Genomic DNA, 21,079 nt, shown 5'->3' on the forward strand with positions numbered 1-21,079 from the left:
CTTCCTAAGTCGAGATCAGGTCTCTCTCTAAAGTGCTTAAGTCATTTCTAAATTGCTGAACTTGTGGTCTTCCTGCCTTAGTCTCCTGAGCCACTGTGATTGCATGTGTCACTGCACCTAGCCTAATTCCTTTTTTAAAAATTTTATTTTGAGACAGGGTCTTGCTAAGTTGCCCATGAACTTGAACTTGAACTTGTGATCCTCTGACCTCAATCTCCTAAGTAGCACATGCCTGTAATTCCAGTAATTAGAAAGGCTGAGTCAGGAGAATTGCAAATTCAAGGCCAGTCTCAGCAATTTATCGAGGTCCTAAGCAATTTAGTAAGATCCTGTCTTGAAGTGAAAAAAAAAGGGGGGAGGCATGCTAGAGAGGTAGCTTTGTGGTAAGTGCCACTGGTTTAATTCCCACTACCTAAAAAGTAAATTAATAAATAAATAACTGGGATTACAGGTGTGAACCACTGTATCCAATTTAGGTGTTTTATACTTTTTGATGCTATTATACATTGAGTTTTTTAAAAATTCCTGTTCAGGATTGTTCATTGCAAGTATACAGAAATTCAACTGACTTTTGTGTGTTGATTTTATATCCTATAACTTTGTCAACAAATTCATTAAGTGACTCTAACAAGTTTTTGTGAATTAGGGTTTTCTATCTAAGATTATGCCATCTGCAACAGAAATAAATTTATTTGGTCTTTACTAACTTGCCTTTTGTTTTTCTTACTTCCTGTGGCTAGAATTTCCAGTCTTGTTTTGAATAGAAGTGATGAAAGTGGGCATCTTTCTCATTCTCCTGCTTGGAAGGAACACATACATTTTTTACCACTAAGTATGGCTGTTAGCTCTAGGTTTTTCATTTGTCCTTTATCAAGGAAGTTTCCTTCTATTTCTCATTTACTGAGTGTTGCAGTACAAGAGGGTACTGAATTTTTTCAAATGCTTTTCCTACATTGGTATAGTCATCAATTGAGAAAGGAAGTTTTCTTCCTTTGTTATACGAATACTGTATATTTCGCTGATTTTCATATGTTGAAAAATCCTTGAATTCTAGGAATAAATCCCACTAGGTAATGGTGTATAACTTTCAATATGCTTCTGAATTTGGTTTACTATATACAAGGTATATTTTTTTCCCATCCTTTGGCAACTAACATGCTTATTTAAGTGGATTTCTTATTTTTTGTTTCTTTGAGATTGGGCCTCACTGTGTTTTCCAGGCCAGCCTTCAATTCAACAATCCTCCTGAGTAGCTGGGATTACAGGGATGCACCATTGCACCTAGCTTCAAATGGGCTTTTGGTTTTTATTTTTTTGGTACTGGGGATTGAAGCCAGGGGCACTTAACCACTGAGTCACATGTTCAGCTCTTTTTATCTTTTATTCTGAGACAGAGTCTTACTAAGCCATGCTGAGGATGGCTTTGAACTTGCGATCCTCCTGCTTCAGCCTCCTGAGCTGCTGGGATTACATACAGGCCTGGGCCACCATGCCCTGCTAAAGTTAGTTTTTATAGGCAGCATGTTGTTAAGGCTTCCTTTTTTATCCAATCACATAAACTCTGTCTTTTACTAGAGGTGTTTAGACCTTTAATATTCAATGTGATTATTCTCATTATTGAGTTAAGCCCATTCTGTTTGCTATTTTCCGTTTTTCTATTTGTCCTATATGCATTCTCCATTTCCTTTTTGTTCTTTCCCATTTTGCCTTTTCTTCACTTGAATTGAGTACTTTATATTTTTTAATATTTTTGGCTAGGGTTGTGGCTCAGCAGTAGAGCACTTGCCTAGCATGTGTAAGGCACTGGGTTCAATCCTCAGCACCACATAAAAATAAAAAAACAAAACAAAGATATGAAAAAATTTTTAGTTATAGACTGACACAATACCTTTATTTTAATTTATTTATTTTTATGTGGTGCTGAGGCTCAAACCCAGTGCCTCACATGTGCTAGGTAAGCACTCTACCCCAGAGCCACAACCCCAGCCCCTGTGTTTTATATTTTTATGATTCTATTTCATCTCCTTTGTTATTCTGGTTGCTTTGGGATTCATAGTGTACATCTTTAACTTATTGCAATTTATCTTCAAGTGACATACTGCTTCATGCATAGAATAAGAAGTACACAGTAATATACTTCTATTTTGCTCCTTCTGCTACAGTAACCAGCCATCCTGGGTTGCCTGGGATAAGGGTGTTTCCAGTACATAGGACTCTCAGTTTTAAAGCTGGAAGAATTCCAGGCAAACAATCCTGGATAATGACTTTATTTATATGTTGTTATTAAAATATTTTTGGAGGGTTCAACCAAATTCTTCCACTAAGAAATTGTACAGTTACCAGACACAGTGGTACGTGCTACCTGGGAGCCTGAGACAAGAGAATCACAAGTTTGAGACCAGCCTGGGCAACCTAACAAGACCGTCTCTCAAAATAAAAAATAAAAAGGGCTGGGGATGTTGCTTGGTGATAGATAGATAGAGCACTCCTGAGTTCAATCCCCAGTACCAGAAAAGAAGAAAAAAGAAGAAGAAAGAAAGAAAAGTATGCAGTTATTATAATACTATGCAATCATTCAAAAATTAAATAGAATTCTATGATCTTACATAAAGTGATTAAAAAGTTGCAGGGCTGGGGTTGTGGCTCAGTGGTAGAGCACTTGCCTAGTATGTGTGAGGCACTGGGTTTGATTCTCAGCAATACATATAAATAAAATAAAGGTCCATTAACGACTAAAAAATATTTTTAAAAAGTTGTAGAACAATTGGTATAGCTTGATACTAATTTTTAAATTCCATCCTATAAGTTTACATAAACATGTATATGCTTATCAATGTCTTTTAACAGGTTTGTTGAGATGCAATTTACACACCATACAAACTCAATATTTAAAGTGAACAATTCAATATTTTTTAGTATACTCTGAGAGTTGTGCATATATAACTATCATCCCTCAAACATGTAACCATCACCATCTAATTTTAGACCATTTTTATCACCTCAGAAAGAAGTCCTGTACCCACCAGCAGTCATTTCCCATTCCCCACCTACTCAGCCGGAAGCAACCACTAATCTACTTTTTGTCTCTACAGTTGCCTATTCTGCACATATAAATAGAATCATACAATATATTGTCTCTCTTGTGATTGTTTTTAAGTTCACCCATGTTGTAACATGAATCAGTACTTCATTCTTTATTCATGAATAATACTCTATTGTGTTACTCTGCCATTCCATACCATATCCATTTCCTAGTTGTTGGACATTAGGGTTGTTCCCACTTCTTGGCTATTACAAATAATACTACTATGCATATCTGTGTACAAAAAATTTTGTATAACATATTTCCATTCCATTTCTCTTGGGTATATAAGCTTAATTTTTGAGAAACTGCTAAACTGTTTTCCAAAGCAGTGGCTTGTTCTTTGTTTGTTTGATACTGGGGATTGAACCCAGGAGTGCTTTACCACTGAGTAACATCCCCAGTCCTTTTTATTTTTTCTCCTGAGACAAAGTCTCGCTAAGATGCTGAGACTGGTCTGGAACCTGAGATCCTCCTGCCACGGCCTTCCCATTCGTTGTGACCCGCCAGCGGCATGATTTAAAGTTGCCACAAGCAATGTACGAGGATTCCTGTCTCTCCACATCTTCACCAACACGAGTTGTGTCTGTCTCTGATCATTCCATCCTTGGGGTATGAAATTGTATCTCAACGTATATTTCCCTAATGACTAATGATGTCGAGCATCTTTTCATGACTTATTGGCCATTCCTTGGAGAAAAGTCTATTCAGATCCTTTGCCCAAGTAACCAAAAGGATGTCACTGAAAATTCTTTATGTGTTCTGCATATTCTTTGAATATTCTGGATGGCAAGAGGCTGGAAAAGGTGGTAGAGACAGATCATGAAAGTCCTTTTCATCTCGATTTGTTTTGGAAAAAGCACTCTGGGACTGTGGGGCTGTGAAGGCAGGAGGGGCTTCTGTGAGGAGGCTGCTGCAGAAATCCAGGAAAGAAAGGATGGTGGGCAGGGGCAGGGTGGAGGGAGGAGAGAACCTTAGGACTCGGCGACCAGCCTAGGGGCTGAAGGAAATGCGGCGGCTCGCCATTTCCACCTGAAAGCTCGGTGGCCCGCGGCCCGAACGCTGAACCGAGGTGCGGCGTCAGCTACCTCTAGAACCCGGAGTCGGTCCACGGCGGCCGCGTGGAGGGGCGGGCGCTGAGTCAGTGTTGACGGTGGAAGGTGGAGTCGGTCCTGCCCTAAACGGTGCCTGGGCCCCGGGCTCACGCAAACCGGCCCCTCGCAGGCCAGCCCCTCGCAGGCCAGGGCGAGCCCTGGGGCACACGAGCTCCGGGCCGCGCCGGCAACGCACGGCTCCCTCCTCCCCTGTGAGCCAGGGCCGCGTCCCGGGAGGAGCCGCCGCGGAGCCCCGGAACCTTCCGCCGCCGCCGCCCGCGTTCGCCGCGGGACCCGCCGGGGGAACCCCTTCTCTGTTGCTAAGGGGCGGCCCCGGAAGTGACGCGCCCGGGGTTTGTTGACAGCGGAGGCGGCGGCGGCGGCGGCTGGCCGCTCCGAGTCGTGGAAGCCGGATCGGGGGAGGGGCCGGGCCCGGGAGGCAGCACCTGGCGGCCCTCGGCCCTGCCGGCAGCCCTCAGGGCAAGGTAACGGCCAGGGGGTCCCCGTCGTGACCCGCTCCGGCCCTGGGCTCCAGCCCTCAGCATCCCAGGCTCCGCCCCGCCGACCCCCGGGCACCCCGGACCCCGGCCCTAGACCGACGAGATCCCCAGCCTCCTGAAGCGCTCTGGCCCCGGATTCTCCCGGGCCCCATCCTCCGCTCCTTCTCGCCTACGAAGCATCCTGTCTGCTTCCCAGCGCTGAGGGCAGCCCCATCCCAGGGTAGGTCTTGGACCCCGGGTCAAGGGATGTACCTGCGTCCTCATCCAGCCCCTCCTGCCTTCCGGGGCCTAACCATTGCCCCTGCAACCCCTTGCAGAGGTCTCTCTTGGCCCTTGGTGGGAGGGCTCCATTCTCCACCCCCGCTGCCAGATCTGAGGAACGTGCCTTTAAAACTGAACTCCCTTCCTCCAGAGAGAAAATGACGCTCTGTCGTTCGCCCCTACAAGATGGGGGATGGATGTAGGGCTGAGAAGGCCAGCCACTGCCCCTCCTACCTGTTGGATGAGCTTACGTTTCCCCCAGAGCAGTGCTTAAAAGCTCAGGGACGGCTTGGATTCTGAATCAGCTCCCCAAAGGGATGACAAGGTTCAGGGAAATCCAAAAGGGTGGGAAAGGGATGGATGAGGTTCAACCTGAAGGCCAGGAGATCTCGGTAGGTGAGTTGAAAGTGAAATTGACCGTGCTGGCCACTATCATTCTATAGGTGGAACTTGATTTGGCTGCTCTTTGACCTCCTGAATCCAAGATTTCTCTTCTTTGCCTGTGCCTAATAATGAAGTGGGCTTTTAAGGAGGAGGAGGATGTCTGACGCCTGGGGAAAAACCTCCTGTATGCTCTTTCCCACAGAATGTTTCTCTTTAGGGTTCAAACTCGTTAAAGTGAGCATGAGCGATAGATTTGAAAAGGATCACAGGAGGCTATGCTTAGAGGAGGAGTCAGTTGTCAGGGGTGAGGGATCTCTCTCCTTTGGTTTACTTGCTTATTTAGCAAATAACAAATATACAAAATGTAGGATGGTGTTAGGTGTCCTGGAGAAAAATAAAGGAGGAAGGACCATGAGAACCAGAGACTGGGGTCACCTCTTTATAAAAGGTGGTCAGGGAAGGTCACTAATGAGGTGATATTTGAGCAAAGATGAGTGAGAGAGTGAGCCATGCACCTCTCTGGTGGCAGGGCATTTAGCAGCAGGTGCAAAGGTCCTGAGGTCATGTGCTTAGTAATTTTAAGAAACAGTAAGAAAACAGAGAGCTGGAGCAGAGTGAAGGAGAGAGTGGTTGGCAAGGAAATCAGAGAAAAGTTGGAACCAGATAATGGAGGGAGCATGCCAGAGCTGTCTGTGTGGTGCAGGGTCACAGGGTATCTCATGGGGTTCCCTTTCAGAACTGTGCTTGTTGAAGTGTTGCTGGTGGTTGGAGAAAGTGCCAGATTTGTTTTAGATGACAAATGACCACTGTGTTCTGGCCTTGTGTTGTAAGTGCCCTTGTCCCATCTTTGTAATGTCCATTGATGAAATACATACCAGGAAACACACATAGAGCACCATAGTCAAGTCATGCTGTTAGTTGAGAGCATGTGGGCAAGAGACCGCTTTCTGCCTCCGTCTTCTCATCTGTAAAATAGGGCTGTTGAGTTAAATGAAAGCTTTGCTGGAGGATTTGGCACATAGCTGTACCCAATATGTAGCAGTAGATGAGGAGGAGGAATGGTCTGCCTCAGAGCCTTTCTTTTTAACACCAGTTGGTAATATCACCAACTTTGTCTGCCCCCCTAAACTAGTAGGATTTGGGGGCATATTGGGGAGACACAGGAAAAACTTCCTGACACCTCTTAGTGGTGACAGTGGTTGTATATCCAAGCTGGTAGCTTGGTCCTGACTTTTTGGTAGTGGGGGGAGGTGAAGTAGAGGCCAAAAAATCCCTTCTGCCCCCAAAATAAGCAAAATGATGTTGTCACAATGAATGCCATCTGGAGACAGGTTGGGAAGGGCAGTGTGCTCTGGGCCTAAATATGAGGTTGGGGACACGTGGCCGGCCTACAGGTGGAGGCAGCTGATCCTGGAAGCGTGTAGCAGAGGCAGAGGCTTTGCAGCTTCCAGAACCACGCTGGCTCTCCCTCCTCCCCCGCAAGCCTAGCTGCAGCATCAGGTCTGGGCCATGAACTGAGCACAGCAGCTGGGTCAGAGTATCTAAAAGGTCAAGTTGGTGGAAATGTAGCTCAGTGGTGGAGGACTTGCCTACTATGTGTGAAGCCCTGGTTTCCGTCCCTAGCACCATGAAAGGAAGACAGGAAGAAATTGAAATGGAGAGGTTAGAATGCTTAGAAGCTATGAGCCTGCATCTTAGAGCAGGCTGTTGTGACTAAAGCCCAGACTAGTGACCTGGGGATCTGGGTTCAAACTGTAGCTCTATGGCCAGCATCCCCTCTTTGGGCCTCAGTTTTCCTATCTATACACTGAGAATAATGTCCTCCTACTCCTGCTAACTCTGAGGGTTACTGGGAGGATGAAGTGAGACATGGGTTAGAAAAGAATTAGGTGCCCTCAGAAGCTCCCTGCAAAGGTGAAGAGCCATTCTTTCTTTTCTTTGTGTGTGTGTGCACGCGCACACACACGTGTGGTACTGAGGAGTGAACCCAGGGTTTCACACAAGCTAGGCAAGTGCTCTACCACTGAGATACATCCCTAGTCCTTTTTTAGATTTTATTTTGAGACAGGGTCTCAGTAAGTTGCCCAGGCTGGCCTTGAACTTGCAGTCCTCCTAAATAGATCAGGCCTTGTCATTAGTGTCACTAGGATTCTGCAGACACGTTCTGGGAGCCCACTAGGCAGAGGGATGCTCTTAGCACCTAGGTTTTTTGCTTGGCTTCAGCACCTCCACTGTTCTCAACTCCTGAAATGTGAGTTCAGAGACTCTTGTTGGGTCATCTATTTGGGAACCCAATCATCTATCTGATTCAATCAATAAGACTGGTTTTCCAGCTTCAGATGTGAGCAGAAGGGTCTCTCCAAGAGTGTGCTCAGGAACCTCACTCATCATAATTATTCGTTACCATCTTCCTGCCAGTATTTCAGGGCATCTCTGCAGCAACCCCATGAGACAGGTGCAGTTCACAACACATTCACAGGTAAGAACTGTGATCAATATTGAGTGTGGAACACACTAGCTGGGGGACCTCACAGAGCTCAGGCTTCTTCACCTGCAAGTAGCTGGTCACCCACCCCATGTATGATAGAGGCCCTGTGGATTCTGTGGGGTCCCTGCCTTCAGAAAACTTATAGTCCTCTAGAAAAAAATTACACATGCCCTTGGAATCCTTGCCAGCAGTGCAGGATCATCTGTGCTCAGTGCTCGAGTGCAGAGTTGTGAGGATGCAGTATAGGGTTGTACTCAGAAGGGAAGCCAAGGCTGGGAGAAACAGCCTGTGCCTGTAGCGTGTGGTAACCAGCCTGGTTTGCCGGGGACCTTGTGCAAGTCAGCACATATCTTTGAACACAGTATCTTCATCTGGAAAACAAACTGATAACGTGCCCCTTCGAGACTGTCTGTGGCGTTGGTGCAAACATCCCTGGAAAGCTTGAAGACGTTGAGTCTTGTACTGATGAATGCAGTGCACATGCATAGTCTGTGGCAGCCTACGTGGCCACTCAGCCTCAGCCACTGCACCTGTAAGTTGTAAACTGCAACTCCTGCCTCGTGTGGGGATTGAGAGAATAAAGAGGGTAACTCATCAAATGGTGAGCAGAGTTCTTGGCATGTACTTTGAACTCAGCGTGAGTATGATCATTAATGAGTTTGATTGCAAAACGAGAGTCCAGGCAGTCCGATTCCTTGCCTAGCCTAGCATCCCCAAGCCTAGTTCTCTTTTCACAGTATTTGTTAATTGTTTAGTTTTCAAAAGAGGAGGCATCAGCAGCCACCCGGTGGGGATGCTCACTCCTCCCTCCTTCCATTTCTGCATCTTCCTACAGTAACCTGCCCTACAAATTCAGTCCCTGGAGACCTTTCAGGCCGGGCGATCTCTGATCCTTACTGCATCCCTGCCCCTGGAGATCCCTGGCATTCGCCCCAACTCCCCTCCCAGCAGCCTTCCACCCCCAGTCTCTGGCCCATGATTTGCTCCCTCCTGGCAAGCCTCCAGCCTCTGTAAATAGGGCATTTGTCTGGGTCCCCCCACCAGCTCACGGGTTAATATTTCACAGGGTGGGCATTGCTCCAAGGCTCAGAGTTTCTGCCTTCCTCAGCTTCTCTGTCCCCTGAGAATCAGGATGCTGGTGGGGTCCCTCGCCCCCTCCTCTGGTCCTCACTTGTCTTTCCCCTCCCTTGGTTGGTTGGATAGGTGGACCAAAGAGCCAGTGGCTGGTGAGAATCTCGGGTCTGGCTTAGGTTCGCATCCCACCCTGTTGCACGATCTCAGGCCAACTCTGCATTAATGTGTGCACCTCGGCGAATTCACCAGCAAATGGGCTGGCAGTCCCGACCTCGTAGAGCTGTAGTGAGGTAATTCCCACGCAGCAAACCTGTGCTCTGCTAGATGCCAGGCGCAAGGCAGCAGGGAGGATGCAGAGGATGTGCGTGGGCGCAAAGAGACAGTCCCCATCTCAGGAGCCAGGGGCTGGGGGAGGAGTCTTAGACAAATTATTATGCAAATGATGAATTCTGTCCAAGTACGGGGTACTGGGACCTGTTGTTGTGTTGGTTAAATAAGAGACGACACAAAGTAAAGCCTACAAAGAGCTTAGTACCACTCTGGAGGGCCCAACATGGAGGCGGCAAGGTGGCAGCTGCTATCGCTGCTGCCACCACTGTCGCTGTTGCTGTTATTTTTCTCTCTTCTCTCCCACTGTCCCTTTCCCCCCCAGAATGTCCTAAGTCCTAAACTTGTGATGGATCCAGTTTTAGAAAACCTGCAAGAGAAGGGACTGACAAAGGTACAGGGTTCCCAGAATTCCACATGGCCGGTGCCTGCCATGAGAATGAGGATCCGTAAGGCCCCAGAGAGGGAGTGGGAAGAGACAGCGGCCGCTCACAGGTGCCAGGCCTGCAGCTAGATGAGGAACAAGTGGCAGGGTGTTCCAGCCCTCAGGCCTGCCAGCCTCCGTGCCAAGATGAGGACGGCTCCTTCCTCCTCCAGCTCACCGTAGCCCAAGGCAGCAGGGTTGGCACTGCCAAAGGGAGGTTAGCAGATGGCACCTTCTGCCTGAGTTGTTCTTGGGGGCTTCTGGTGACCTGGACAATGGACACGGTGATGTTTCCTCCAGTGGGGGCAGGGCACCTGAACTCAGACCTGCAGAAAAGGAAAACCTCTGGCAGCGCTTCCCCATCCAGTCACAAGTCTCCAGCTCTAGCTACCGGGTGGCCAGCCAGGGTCCTGGGCACAGTGGGCCCTTGCCCAGCCTGTGAGGCCTTCATCACTGCTGTCAGACACTCGTTGACACTGTCCTATGGATCAGGCTCCGCAGTGGGCCACCCTTGTTCATGTAGCCAGCAGTCCTGGGCCTGGGCCGGTGGCATCCATTCTCCAACCCCTGCTTCCAGTCTGTGCGCATCTGCTCCTTCTTCCTGAAATGCCTTTCCCTTTTTCCCCCACTACCAGAGTAAACTGGGGCTCATCTTCTGAGATCTCAGCTGAGATGTCACTTCCAAGGGAGCTTCATCAGGCCCCAGAGCCTCCGGGACCTCTCTGTCCTTCAGAACACTGGTCCTGGTTATGTGAGGTGTATTCATGTACTGCCTCGGTGGATGTCTGTCCCCCTCCAGAGCCAGAATGTTCCATGGGGGCAAGGACCTGGTCTGGTTTGCTTACTGTTGGATCCATAGCACTCAGCAGATAGTTGCTGGGTACACAGGCCCAGGAACATGACGCCAAACACAGCTGCTTAGTTCCTCCCCTGATGAGCTTCTGTCTGTCATGAATGCTAGAAGATTAAACTGGCATCAGGGTAGGGTCCATGGAGGACATACAGCAGGAGCACCCTGCCAGGTCAGGGATGGCTTCGCTAAGTTAGTATTTAGTGGCTTCACTAAGTTGACACTGGGTCATAGGATCAGCTAAGTAAGAAGAGAGTTTAGAGGTCATGTGGGCTGCTGTGGTCAGGAGATGCTTTCTGGAGGGAGGACTTGAATATGTATTTGGGTGGAAGGTAGAGAGAGACAATATTTAGAGTAGAAAGTGGAATAATTAGTTGAATTTGGATGGCCCCTGTTGAAAGAAAATAGACTGAGCAAATGTTTGAAGGTGACCTGGGCCTAGAGCCTCTTGTCAGTCTAGTGAAGGCGGCCAGACTGGCTGGAGTAGGGGGTCAGAGGGGACTGAGCAGGCCAGAGAGCTGGTTCTTATTCCAGAGGCCTCGGTGACTGCTGGAAGAGTTGGACCTGCTAGTTCCCAGCAGGGTGGGGCTTCCCTGAGCTGTACCTTCTGGTTCCGGGAGACGCTGTGGGCTCCTGACAATCCAAAAGCAAATGAAGGCAGAGGAAAGCCATGCCAGGCATCCCACTTCTGGCACCTTCCCTTGAGGGTGTCACATAGTTGGTGGGACAGCTGACACAGTGGGCCTTGTGGGAGGTCTAGACCTGGCAACCCAGGTCTGGAGCTGCCCTGGCACAGACCCTGCTCTGTGCGGGGCAGGCAGATGGCGTAAGAGAAGGCAATGAAGATCATGATAAAAATGACTGTCTTTTATTGAGGAATTACCACCTGCATCTACCATGCTAAGCCCGTTCTGTATTATTCCGTGTAATCTTCACACAGTGGATAGGGGACTGTGTCCCTATTTTAGAGAAAAAGATCCTGAGGCACAGGGAGGGGAAGATCCTTGCCCAGGTTCAGCTGCTCTTACATGACGGGACTGAGACTTGAAGCTAGGTCCACCTGACTTCAGCCCTTGTCCATCTTGGTCACTGATGAGTTGTGGTGCTGTGCTTGAGCTCAGAGCTGCTGGCTGTGGAGCCCACAATGCATTGCAGCCTTAGTTTGCACAGTGGCTTCTGTCTCTGAGCTTGAGTTTCCCCATCTGTGACGGGGATCATAACCAGCATTGGTTGTGTCCTGTTTGCGTCAAGCCCAGGACTAAGCATGTCCCCAGGATTCTCATTTGCTTTACCAGCCCTGAGGAAACAGGTCCAGAGAGGCTAAATAAGTTACCAGTGAATTTTGAAGTCAAAACTTAGATCCGTCTGATCACAGAGTCTGCACTTGTGCTGGGGATCGAACTCAGGGACTTGTGCTTGTAAGACAAGCACTCTACTGACTGAGCTATCTCCCCAGCCCGAGCCTGCACTTTTTTAAAAACTTTTTTGGGGGGTAATGAAGATCAAACTCAGGTCTCCATTCACTATACCCCTAAAACCCTAAAAACTTGTTTTAAATAGTCATCTCTCAGTGTTCATGGGGGATTGTTTCCAGGACCCCTCTTGGATATGAAAATTCAAGATGCCCAAGTCCCTTATATAAAATAGCATAATATTTGTGGAGAGCCTACATACCCCCTCACTTGTACTCTAGAACATCTCTAGATCCCTTACAGTACATGATTCAATGTAAATGTTGTAGGTAGTTGTATTATGTGGGGAATAATGACATGAATAAAGTCTGTACAGGTTCAGTACAGTACAGACAATTTAAAAAATATATCTTTGATTCACATTTGATTGAATCTGTAGAAGTGGAACCTCTGGATACAGACAGCCAACCATGTAGTATGCATAATAAAAGGCACACAAAATGTGAGTGCAGAGTTTGATGAATTTCCATAAGTGAACACACTTGTCCCATAAGCTATTCTGTCATCTAATTTCTGCTTGCCTGAAAGGTAGGCACTACCCTGACTTCTAATATCATAGATTAGTTTTGTTTATCTCTTCCTCTCTGATATAGACCCTTGTAGGAGAGTGTTGGTTAGGTTTAATTCCTGACTGTCCTAGGTTCTAGAAATTTCTTTTCTCTCCTTCTTTTCTTTGTGGGTGGGGATGGGAGATAGGATCTCTCACTATGTTGCCAAGGCTGACCTTGAACTCCTAGGCTCAAGTAATCCTCCCACCTCAGCCTCCTGAGTAGCTGGGACTACAGGCATGTACCATTGTGCCTGGCTAGAAATTGTTCTTGTTCAACCAATTTAAATATGAAGGTTCAGGCTTCATTCTCTGTAGTGGTGATCAGTACACTATTAGCTGGATTATCACTGGACTGACTCCTCTCCTTTTTTTTTTTTTTTGTACTGCGGATTGAAACCAGAGGTACTTTACCACTGAGCTCCATCCCCAGCCCTTTTTATTTATTTATTTATTTATTTATTTTTTTGTGGTGCTGGGGATCGAACCCAGGGCCTTGTGCTTTTAAGGCAAGCACTCTACCGACTGAGCTATCTCCCCAGCCCCCCTTTTTATTTTTTATTTTGAGACAGGGCCTCACTAAGTTGCTGAGGATGGCCTCAAACTTGTAATTCTCCTACTTCAGCCTCCCAAAGTGCTGAGATACAGGTGTGCACCAGGCCTCCTACCCTTTTAAATGTGTACCTCTTTGGTGTCCAGGCCATTTTCTTACCTTTGTATTGAATCATAATGTACATTTGAAAAAGTACACACAGCATGATATACAGCCTCATGAATATTTGAAGTTAATGTGCCTGTATCCAGCACTCAAATAAAAGGCTACAAACTCATCAGCACCAAGAAACCCTCTTCCAGAGTATCGCAAGTTTAAGACCAGCCTCAGAAACTTAGTAAGGCCCTATCTTGAAATTAAAAATAAAGGACTGGGGATGTGGCTCAGTGTGAAATACTCCTAGGCTCAGTCCCCATTACCAAAACTAAAGCAAAAAAGAAAAGAAAAAGAAACCCCCTTCGCGGCACCCCTCCCCTCTAAGGAACCAGAGTCCTGGTTTATCCCACCACAGATCAGATTGCACTTTTTGAACTTAAAGGAGTGATACCTAAATGGATTGATACAATGTACACTCTTGTATCCAGCTGCTTTCCTGTACCTTGTGAGGTTCATCCAAGCTATTAATTAGTTTGATCTATTCATCAGGTGAATACAGAATATATTATCCATTCCAACCTCAGTGGACATCCAAGCCCTTTTCTTTCTTTCTTTTTTTTTAAGATTTTTTTTAGTTGTAGATGGACACAGTACCTTTATTTTATTTATTTATTTATATGTGGTGCTGTGGATCGAACCCAGTGCCTCACACATGCTAGGCAAGCACACCCCCCGCCCCCCGTCCTTTTCTCTTTAGGGCCATTACATGTAGCGCTGCTGTGAACATTCGTATATAAGCGTTCATTTCTTTGGTTATATATCTGGGAGCAGAATTGCTGAACCTTGAACATGTGTACGTTCGGCTTCAGTAAAGTGTTAAACAGTGTTTCCACTGTAATCCATGTTCAAGCTGATTTGCGCTCCCACTGGCCGTGGGACTTCCTGACATTGCATGTCTTTACCCCTGCTTGGTATTGCCAGCCGGTGGTGGTGTTTTTTCTTCTGGTACCGGAGATTGAACTCAGGGGTGCTCTACCACTGAGCTACAGCCCCAGCCCTTCTTCTTCTTCTTCTTCTTCTTTTTTTTTTTTTTAATCTATTTTATTTGTTTATCTTTTTATGTGGCGCTGAGGCTCAAACTCAGGGCCTCACATGTGCTGGGCAAGCACTTTACCACTGAGCCACTCACCCCCAGCCCTTCTTATTTTGAGACAAGGTCTTGCTAAGTTGCCCAGGCTGGCCTTGAACTTGCGATCTTCCTGCCTCAGCCTCCCAAGCAGCTGGGATTACAGGTGTGCACCACCACACCTGATTTTAGCATAACACTTCCAAGTTCCAATGCTGTATCAGTACTTTTTTGTGAATGAATAAATGCAATTTTTTATGGCTCAGTAATATTCCACCTTTTGTGGGTGAACCGTGTTTTGTTTATCCCTTCTTCAGTTGAAGGGCATTTGAGTTGTTTCCACCATTTGATTACTAAAAATAATGCTTCTATGAACATTCATGTACAAGTTTCTATGTGGACATATTTTTTTATTTCTCTTGGGAGGCGCCTCCATTTTTAGTCACACACCATGAGATTTGTGATATTGCATCTGTGAAACCTTGACACTGTGCTCCCCAGGGAGAACTCGACACAGATCAGGAAGGACCACACTATCAGGACACCTTACTGTAACTCTTAAGGTCTTGAGAAGCAGATGGTGAAAGTCCCTGCTATCCCCACCCAAACAGTGGTCCCCAACACGCATGTCCACCCACAGGCATTGTAAAGTCAAAGAAACACTGGACAAGGCCCCCTGTTCTTTGAAGGTCAAATCGTGCATAGATTGTGGCACAGCAGAGGTGGGTAAGAGGGATTCAAGAGTCCTGGCCTCAGCCATGCTAAGCTGTTAATTTGAATATGATGCCTGGGGCCTATTTCCCTACTCAGAGAATGGACATAGGGCAGCTGATGCTTCTGACCCTTATCTATGGTTCACTTGACTTCTTTCCCATTCCCCAGGTGTAGCTCTGCCAATGATCCTTTGAGTACTGGGGAGTCACTGTTGCCCTTGGGGCCCTTGTCCTGGAGTGGCCACCTGCCTGCTCCCAACATGGCGTCTGATACGCCCGAGTCCCTGATGACCCTCTGTACTGACTTCTGCCTACGCAACCTGGATGGCACCCTGGGCTACCTACTGGATAAGGAGACCCTGCGGCTACATCCAGACATCTTCTTGCCCAGCGAGATCTGTGACCGGCTAGTCAATGAGTGAGCAAGTTTCTGGGATGGGATGGGGTGGGGGTCTTAACATGAGTTTGTGCAGAGGTATTAGGACCATGTGGGTACAGGAGAATGGTGATGTATCCATAACTGTAAAAGTATTTATGTGTGCACGTTGGTATGTGTGTCCAAGAGTGCATGGAGAAATGGGTGTGGGTACACATGGAGTATGCAGCTGCCTGTGTGCATTCAGGGATGAGGTAGTGTAAAAACCTGCATGGAAATGAAGGAGTTATGTGCTGTCCCATGTGTGTGTATGCTCACGTGTGTCCTCATCTGTGAATTAAGTGAACACAGACACATGGGTTTATGGGTCCGTGATAGAATAATGGATTCATGGCCAGGGGTCAAACCATCCAGAATTTTTTTTTTTTTTTTGTACCAGGGATGGAACCCAAGGGTGAGCAACACCCCCTGTCCTATTTATTTTTTTAAATTTTGAGATAGGGTCTCACTAAATTGCTTGGGGCCTTGCTAAATTGCTGAGGCTGACTTTGAACTTGCCATCTTGCCTCAGCCTCCCCAGCTGCTGGGATCACAGGCATGTGCTACTGTGCAGGGCCAGAAAATCTTCACGCAGCCCCTGAAGGGACGTCCCATTGTTCTGTGTTCCTAGAGGCAGCTACAGCTCAACCAGGAAGCCTGGTTGCGCTGAAGGGAATTTCCTGAAGGGAAATAGACCAGAGTTGTACAGCAAAATTGGAACTGTGTGGTTACTGAGGACAGAGCTGGACACATAACGACATCCTGAGGGCTAAATATGGGTCAGGTATGGTTGGTCACTTTGCCAACCAGAGTTATTTTCATTTTATGGATAAAGAAACTGAGGTCCAGGGAAGTTCAGTTACTTATATGAACTTGCCCTGGTAGGGAGCCAGCAAGCCAGAATTTAGATTCAGAGGGCTCCAGACCCCTCCAGCAGCCCAGGATTCTGGCATGGGCGATGTCTCCATAGGATCTTATTGAGGGTTTGGCCTGTGCCCAATTGGGAACTCCAAACCACTTGGTTTAATCCACCTGCTTGAAAGGTCCTGGGAAGGACTGAGGGCTGGGAAGCCGGCGTGAAGGCGGTGACTGAGGCCGCGTGCAGCCCTGCTGTGGGAGGAGCGTGCTTGGGGAGGAGGCATAGGTATCTGTTTGGTAGGAGATTGCTGAGACTTCTCGGGGGAACTTGGGATTTTATGTTGACTGAGGCCCCTCCATCACCAGGTTACCCTGAAAGCTACCATTAGACCTCTGGTTTCTGGGGCATCTTAAATCTCACCTGTAGTGTGGTCAGGATGGAGCCCCAGGTACAGGAGGAGGAGGAGGCGGAGGAGGAGGCTGCTGCTGCGGTGATTCTACCAGTCTTCATGGGTAAAGGGCTTGTGTTCCGAAGGGGACCCTGGGTCCTGGGCCCTTCCTGGAGCCAGGTTTTCTTCTTCCCAGGTATGTGGAGCTGGTCAACACCGCCTGCACCTTCGAGCCACATGAGAGCTTCTTCAGTCTCTTCTCTGACCCTCGCAGTACCCGCCTCACCCGGATCCACCTCCGTGAGGACCTGGTGCAGGACCAGGACCTGGAGGCCATTCGCAAACAGGTAGGACTGTCCTCACCAGGGCACTGGTCACAGCGGTGGTGGGGCGGGGGCAGGGAGGCTGGCTGGGAGGGTCAGACAGCGGGTAGGGGCAGGTCTGTGCCTCCCGTGTACCCATCCCAAATGCTGCCCAGTGCCCTTCCCACTGTGTAAGCCCTTCCCTGTAGGTCAGGGCAAGGCCCCGGACTGGGTGGGTGATAGTGTTGACGAAGCTGTGCCTGGCCCCAGGACCTGGTTGAGCTGTACCTGACCAATTGTGAGAAGCTGTCCGCCAAGAGCCTGCAGACGCTGCGGAGCTTTAGCCACACCCTAGTGTCCTTGAGCCTCTTCGGCTGTGCAAACATTTTCTACGAGGAGGAGAACCCCGGGGGCTGTGAAGACGAGTGCCTCGTCAACCCCACCTGCCAGGTGCTGGTTAAGGACTTCACCTTCGAGGGCTTTAGCCGCCTGCGCTTCCTCAACCTGGGCCGCATGATCGATGGGGTCCCTGTGGAGTCGCTGCTGCGGCCGCTCAACTCTCTGGCCGCCTTGGACCTCTCAGGCATTCAGACGAGTGACGCCGCCTTCCTAACCCAGTGGAAGGACAGCCTGGTGTCCCTTGTGCTCTACAACATGGACCTTTCAGACGACCACATCCGTGTCATCGTCCAGCTGCACAAGCTGCGGTGAGCAGCTGACCTGATTCCCTGGGGCAGGGTGGAGGGGAGGAGGGTGTTGTCAGTCCTGGAGGGAGCAGGGGCCCCTGGCCAAATGCAGGGTAGAGTTGGAAGAGACAGTCCAGCAAACCCAACCCAGTGTTTCAGGTGGATGACTCTTTAGGGCACCTGGGTCCCAGCAGAATTTTTCCCAGAATGCCCTGGAGCAGTTGTGGCAAGCATAGGCCCTCCCCTGCTGTGGACTGAAGGAGTAGGGGTCCTGACGTAGGCCCCCACCCAATCTCCAGACACCTGGACATCTCCCGAGACCGCCTCTCCAGCTACTACAAGTTCAAGCTGACCCGGAAGGTGCTGAGTCTCTTTGTTCAAAAGCTTGGGAACCTGATGTCCCTGGACATCTCTGGTCACATGATCCTGGAGAACTGCAGCATCTCCAAGATGGATGAGGAAGCGGGGCAGACCAGGTAGGACCCAACTCCATGGTTGCTGGTAGGCAGTCACCAAGTGCTCACTAAGGGCCCTTCTGCCAAGGGCTGTGCTGGATGCTGGAGATAAAGAAGCAAGTCAGGCCCTGCCCTCTCTGATCTGTGTGAGTCAGTGGGGACAGACATCTGGAGGACTATGACCCTCAGGGTGAGGAAGGACAGAGGAAGAGGAATGGGTTTACCAGTTTCCTGAGTTTGCCAGAGGGAAAGTATTCAAGTAGAGGCGACAGTGTGTGCAGAGGCTGGGGCCAAGAGCATGAGTGACTGGGAAGTTAGCAGCTGTTCTGGCTGAGGGCACAGTGTGATAAGAGGTGGGTAAGAGAGGAGGCTGCAGTATCTGTCCCCATCGGGTGTTTCTAGAGAGGCGTTGGTGCCTGGGTGGCTTGGTGGAGAGGTCTTATTCAAACCCAGCCACCTGTAATTGGCTTTGGCTTTTGGCCAGTTCCAGCTAGCTGAGTTTGCCTGAAGAGCTTGTCCCTTTACGATTGATGGTGAACCCTAAAGACTGCACGGTGTGACTAGGGTGAGATGGTATTTTCTAAAGATGACTGCAATAATACTCCTGTCCCACACGTTCTGCTACAGTGTAACCTTGCCACCTTTCCATTAAGAGATGGGGTCTATGTCCCCAACCCTTAAAAGGGAAAGAAAGAGAAAACCTTAAAAATAAAAAGGAAGTGTCTGGAGGGCCTAGAAAAGAGGACATTAAGTAGATGCCTAGCCACTCTTGGGGAGAGGCCCAGGTCAGACCCTAAGCCACTGATCCCAGTACGCTCTTTCCCAGCATCGAGCCTTCCAAGAGCAGCATCATGCCTTTCCGGGCTCTGAAGAGGCCACTGCAGTTCCTCGGGCTTTTTGAGACCTCCCTGTGTCGCCTAACACACATTCCCGCCTACAAAGTGAGAGGCAGGAGTGGAGGGTGCATGGGTGGGCGCCCTGGGAGAAGGGAAGCCCTGGGCGGGCGGCAGTGTCTGGGGCCAGAAAGCAAGCTGGGATGGGGATCCCACCCTGGCCTCTTCTGGCTTGGCCTAAGCACACCCCCTCCCCAGGTAAGTGGTGACAAAAATGAGGAGCAGGTGCTGAATGCCATAGAGGCCTACACGGAGCACCGGCCTGAGATCACCTCACGCGCCATCAATCTGCTTTTTGACATTGCACGAATTGAACGCTGCAACCAGCTTCTCCGGGCCCTGAAGGTCAGCCCCAGCACGGGCCCTCTGCTCCCTCTGCTCCCGTCCATCCCACCTGGAGGCCTAAACTTGGCTGAGACATGTACGCAGAGCCCTTGTCACTCTGTACCCCCACGCATCCCCGGGGAACGGCCAGTCAGGCCTCGGAACCCCAGCCCAGCGACGACAGTGCCTGACTTCTTCCACCTGGCCTCTTTCAGGCCCTGCCCTAATTCCTGACCCTTCCCAGCCTGCCTGCCCCAGAGGAGCTCCCAAGCCCCTCCGAGAGCCCTCGCCTCTCAGCTCAGCTCGCAGCTCTTCCAACCCAGGCCCCACCCTGTCTTAACACAGCTGGTCATCACTGCCCTCAAGTGCCACAAATATGACAAGAACATTCAGGTGACAGGCAGCGCTGCTCTCTTCTACCTGACCAATTCCGAGTATCGCTCAGAACAGAGCGTCAAGCTGCGCCGGCAGGTCATCCAGGTGGTGCTGAATGGCATGGAATCCTACCAGGAGGTGACGGTGAGCCCCCTGCCCACCACAGTCCACACGTCCTGGCCCAGGCATCCCTCTCCTGCCCACTGGCCCAGGCACAGCTCCCTCAGGGGTTCACCTGGCTCTCCAGGCCTCCTGGCCAGCTCCCCTTCCCAGGGCAGCACTCGCAGACTCGGGTTCCCAGAACCCAGCCCCATCAGTAGTCCATGACCCACAGCTGTCCCACCCCCAGCCACTCTGCGCCACGTGGAGCCCAGGGATCCGTGCCTCCCGCCTCTGGGCCTCAGGCGCACTGTCTCTGTAGCCCTTCTGCCCATCACACTCTGCTAGGATGCATTTCTTCTAGTAGCTACTTCTCTTGTAAAAGTAATAAAAATTTCACCATACAACAATTATGATTACAGATGTAAAGAAAATAAAAACCTCCCCAATCCCACCATCCAGAGATAACCACCATTGCCAGTGGATAGGCGTTGCTCTGTGTTTTAGTCTGTGCATATGTGTTTAGTAAATGGGGTAATTTTCAAAATTCTTTGTACTGCTTGTAAAATGTGGATGTGTACTTCAATGGTGTCTTGTGAATGTGAACATCCTCACGTCAGCAAACATTCTTACACCACGTGTGTGTGTGTGTGTGTGTGTGTGTGTGAGAGATGGAATCCAGGGCCTTGTGATACTATGCAAATGCTCCACCACTAACTAGCCAAATCCCCAACCCTTACAATTTTTTGTCTGGTACTTGGAATCAAACCCCAGGCCTTACACATACCAGGCAAGTGCTCTACCACTGAGCTACTTCACATGCCCAGCCCACAAAAAAGAAAAACTGGGGAGGGCTGCTGGGGACTGAGGCTGGGCATCCCACCCTGAGCCACAGTCCCAGCCCTCCTCTTCATTTTTCATCTTGAGATAGTCTTGCTAAGTTGCCTTGAACTTGGGATGCGCCCAGCTCAGCTTCCTGAGTTGCTGGGATTGCAGGCCTGTGCCACCACATCCAACACAAAATTTTTTTAAAATATTTTTTTAGTTGCTAAAGGACCTTCATTTTTATTTCTTTTTATGTGGTGCTGAGGATCAAACCCAGGGCCTCACACATGCTAGGCAAGCTCTCTACCACTGAGCCACAGCCTCAGCCCTGCAACATGAATTTTTAAAGTAATGTCTCTTTTCTGATTAAAAAGTAAGATACCCAAGGCTAAAAAAAATTAAAATTAAAATTTTTGCTAGACACAGGGGCTCACACCTGTAATCCCAGCAACTCAGAAGACTGAGGC

At 48.9% G+C, this 21,079-nt stretch overlaps 1 protein-coding gene across 3 annotated transcripts in view; it reads left to right on the forward strand.

Annotated features, from left to right (window-relative positions):
- The first annotated feature begins 4,507 nt into the window (after positions 1-4,507).
- The window catches only part of Zer1 (zyg-11 related cell cycle regulator), a 29,141-nt gene continuing 12,569 nt past the window's right edge, over positions 4,508-21,079 (forward strand). The window contains exons 1-8 of one of the 3 annotated variants that reach the window (XM_047525022.1): positions 4,508-4,896; positions 15,161-15,409; positions 16,850-17,000; positions 17,226-17,662; positions 17,941-18,117; positions 18,923-19,037; positions 19,188-19,334; positions 19,659-19,826. In XM_047525022.1, the coding sequence (XP_047380978.1) occupies positions 15,252-15,409; positions 16,850-17,000; positions 17,226-17,662; positions 17,941-18,117; positions 18,923-19,037; positions 19,188-19,334; positions 19,659-19,826 (1,353 nt within the window). In that variant the 5' untranslated portion in view covers positions 4,508-4,896; positions 15,161-15,251. Of the gene's footprint in view, positions 4,897-15,160; positions 15,410-16,849; positions 17,001-17,225; positions 17,663-17,940; positions 18,118-18,922; positions 19,038-19,187; positions 19,335-19,658; positions 19,833-21,079 lie in introns of all 3 variants that reach the window. The other 2 variants (XM_047525020.1, XM_047525021.1) reach the window with 2 other exon arrangements.

This window comes from Sciurus carolinensis, chromosome 14, assembly GCF_902686445.1.
Source record: "Sciurus carolinensis chromosome 14, mSciCar1.2, whole genome shotgun sequence".
In the NCBI taxonomy this organism is placed as follows: Eukaryota; Metazoa; Chordata; class Mammalia; order Rodentia; family Sciuridae; genus Sciurus; species Sciurus carolinensis.